The following is a 2,326-nucleotide window of genomic DNA, read 5'->3' as shown; positions in this document are numbered from 1 at the left end:
GTTTTAAAGACACAATTGGAAAGCTCTGTCGTTCCACTATTTAATGCGCACCGAGACGTGGACGGGAGTTGCCAATATGGCTATTTGATCGTTCCGTTATAGCTACCGGAGAGTTGGAGTCATGATGACAGCGCTCCCGCTGGTCTCGCGGCCCGCCTGCTGCTGATGGTAACGTCTAGGATGTCTTTTAACGGTCTCAGGATCCAGAACCAACCGATTTATCAATGGAGGAGGAGAGCGACACCAGCAAGATCAACAACAGCTTCCTACGCGACCACAACTATGCCACTGAAGGTATGCAGCGAAAAGCAAGCTAGACTATTCTTCACCACATATGTACACTGCTCGGTTTATTTCATACAGTATGTAGGGCAGCCTACACCGCTTGTACTTTAAAGAAGACCGAGTATTCCGCATATCGGTCATGATGAGGGATTGATTGACTTATCCCCATCAGAAGAATACTTTGTGACATTATAGTGTCCCGACCCGGACACTCATCGATCTTGCGTGGTGTCATGTAGACTACCGATTGTTTCGGATTGTTTCCACATCATTTCAATGGAATTACTTTGAACCAATGTGGAATAGACGTAACATTTACGTCTGTGCCCAGAGGGGAGTCTCTCCTGCTCCATATTTAGAAACTGATAGAACAGATCTAGATATCTGTTTCACTGGCTGGCCAGACTGAATGAATGGTACGTGAAGCGGCCTTGAATGAGTCAGTAAATATACTGTGTGTGTGTGTGTGTGTGTGTGTGTGTGTGTGTGTGTGAGAGAGAGAGAGAGAGAGAGAGAAAGAGGGGGGGGTATCTGTGAGGTTGGATCATTCTAGAAAGTCTGACTGGATTCAGCACCATGGACAGAGTACAGCCTCCTCCAGTGCTGTATTTTAGCCCAGTTCCTGGCTGTCTGTCTCTGTCTGGCTAATTGATTAGTCCAGTGATTTACTGATATCATTAAGTCCCATCGTTAGCCTGATCTAATTAACGATAACCCCAGTCACTGATCACGTCTATTGATTAACCAGGACTAACTGAAAATATACAGTATGTTTCTCTTTCTCTCTCTGGACAAACATGAGACCTCTATAGACCGACAGACAGAGAGGCGGTGGGTGGGTGGGTGGGGGTTAATCCAGGTGATAAAGGAAGGCTGTTTCTCCTCAGCTTTAGAAGCCTGTCTGTTTCGTCCCTGTGGGGAGCTCACATGGAAGAGCCCTGTCTTTGTGTTTTTATAGCTTCAATTTACAGTTGAACATCAAGCCTAATAACTCACTATAGAGACTGTGTGTGAGTGTGTATATATATATATATGCGTGTGTGTATATGTGTGTGTACGTGTGGTCTAAGGGTTTTACAGCAGTATAGTTCAGTCTGCATCAGGGATCAGCTGGTAAATGTCTGTGTTCAGTCTCCTCTCTGGCCTCTCACATCACAAATCCACTATACTAGACACCCACGTTTATTGTTGTTTCATTGTCCAGAAGTTCTTTCATTGGACATGTATACCATGTGCATCCCGTACATACCACTAATAACACTAGAAATGAAGTCCAAGCTGAGGTCAGATCAGGTGTTGGTTATATGTATGACCTTTCATTTGCACCAATCCCATGCCTCAGTGGGTTGTGGGGGTGCTGTCCAAGAGGTGTTCCCATAGGGACCCATGTGATCATAATACCATAATGACTTGCAGGAGGTCAAACTGTAAATGTGATTTTGCAGATTGAGAGACGAAGAAATCATATCATCAATAACTCCTTGTCACCGTGTTCTTGAAATGTCTCTGGTACATTCTACTAATACTGTTCTACTGCTTTTCAGTTCGTCAACATGGGGTGGACTGCGAGATGGAATTTATACTTTTCCCTGCAAAGTGGAGACAGATAGAAAGCCTATGTGTTCATTTCATCACTCTGGGTTGGAAAGAAAGGCCTCCAGGGGCTGTGAAGACTGAGCAAAGGATCCTGGGAAAAATAGAAAATTAACATTCCAGCTGATTTGCATTCAGAAGCATACAGATGACATGTTGCTAATAGTGATAGGATGGATGGCGCCTCACTGTGTGTGTGTGTGTGTGTGTGTGTGCAGTGTGGGGTTAATGGACTGTGACACTTCTGCTACATGTCTTCATATCACCTCACACACACATCCATCCACCCCCCCACACACACTCAGACACACACAAACACACTCAGACACACTCAAACACACTCAGACACACACAAACACACTCAGACACACACAAACACACACAGACACACATATACACACTCATACATACTCATACACACACAGACACACACAGACACACACAGACA

General features: G+C 44.8%; 1 protein-coding gene across 1 annotated transcript in view; it reads left to right on the top strand.

Annotated features, from left to right (window-relative positions):
* Positions 1–224: 224 nt before the first annotated feature.
* Positions 225–2,326, top strand: part of LOC115206750 (serine/threonine-protein phosphatase 2A 55 kDa regulatory subunit B beta isoform) — a 19,372-nt gene continuing 17,270 nt past the window's right edge. The window contains exon 1 of the mRNA XM_029773958.1: positions 225–294. Within this exon, the coding sequence (XP_029629818.1) occupies positions 225–294 (70 nt within the window). The remainder of the gene's footprint in view (positions 295–2,326) is intronic.

Source organism: Salmo trutta, chromosome 13, assembly GCF_901001165.1.
Source record: "Salmo trutta chromosome 13, fSalTru1.1, whole genome shotgun sequence".
Taxonomy (NCBI): domain Eukaryota; kingdom Metazoa; phylum Chordata; class Actinopteri; order Salmoniformes; family Salmonidae; genus Salmo; species Salmo trutta.
Note: the sequence above shows the minus strand (reverse complement) of the source record. Positions and strands in the feature narration are given on the sequence as shown.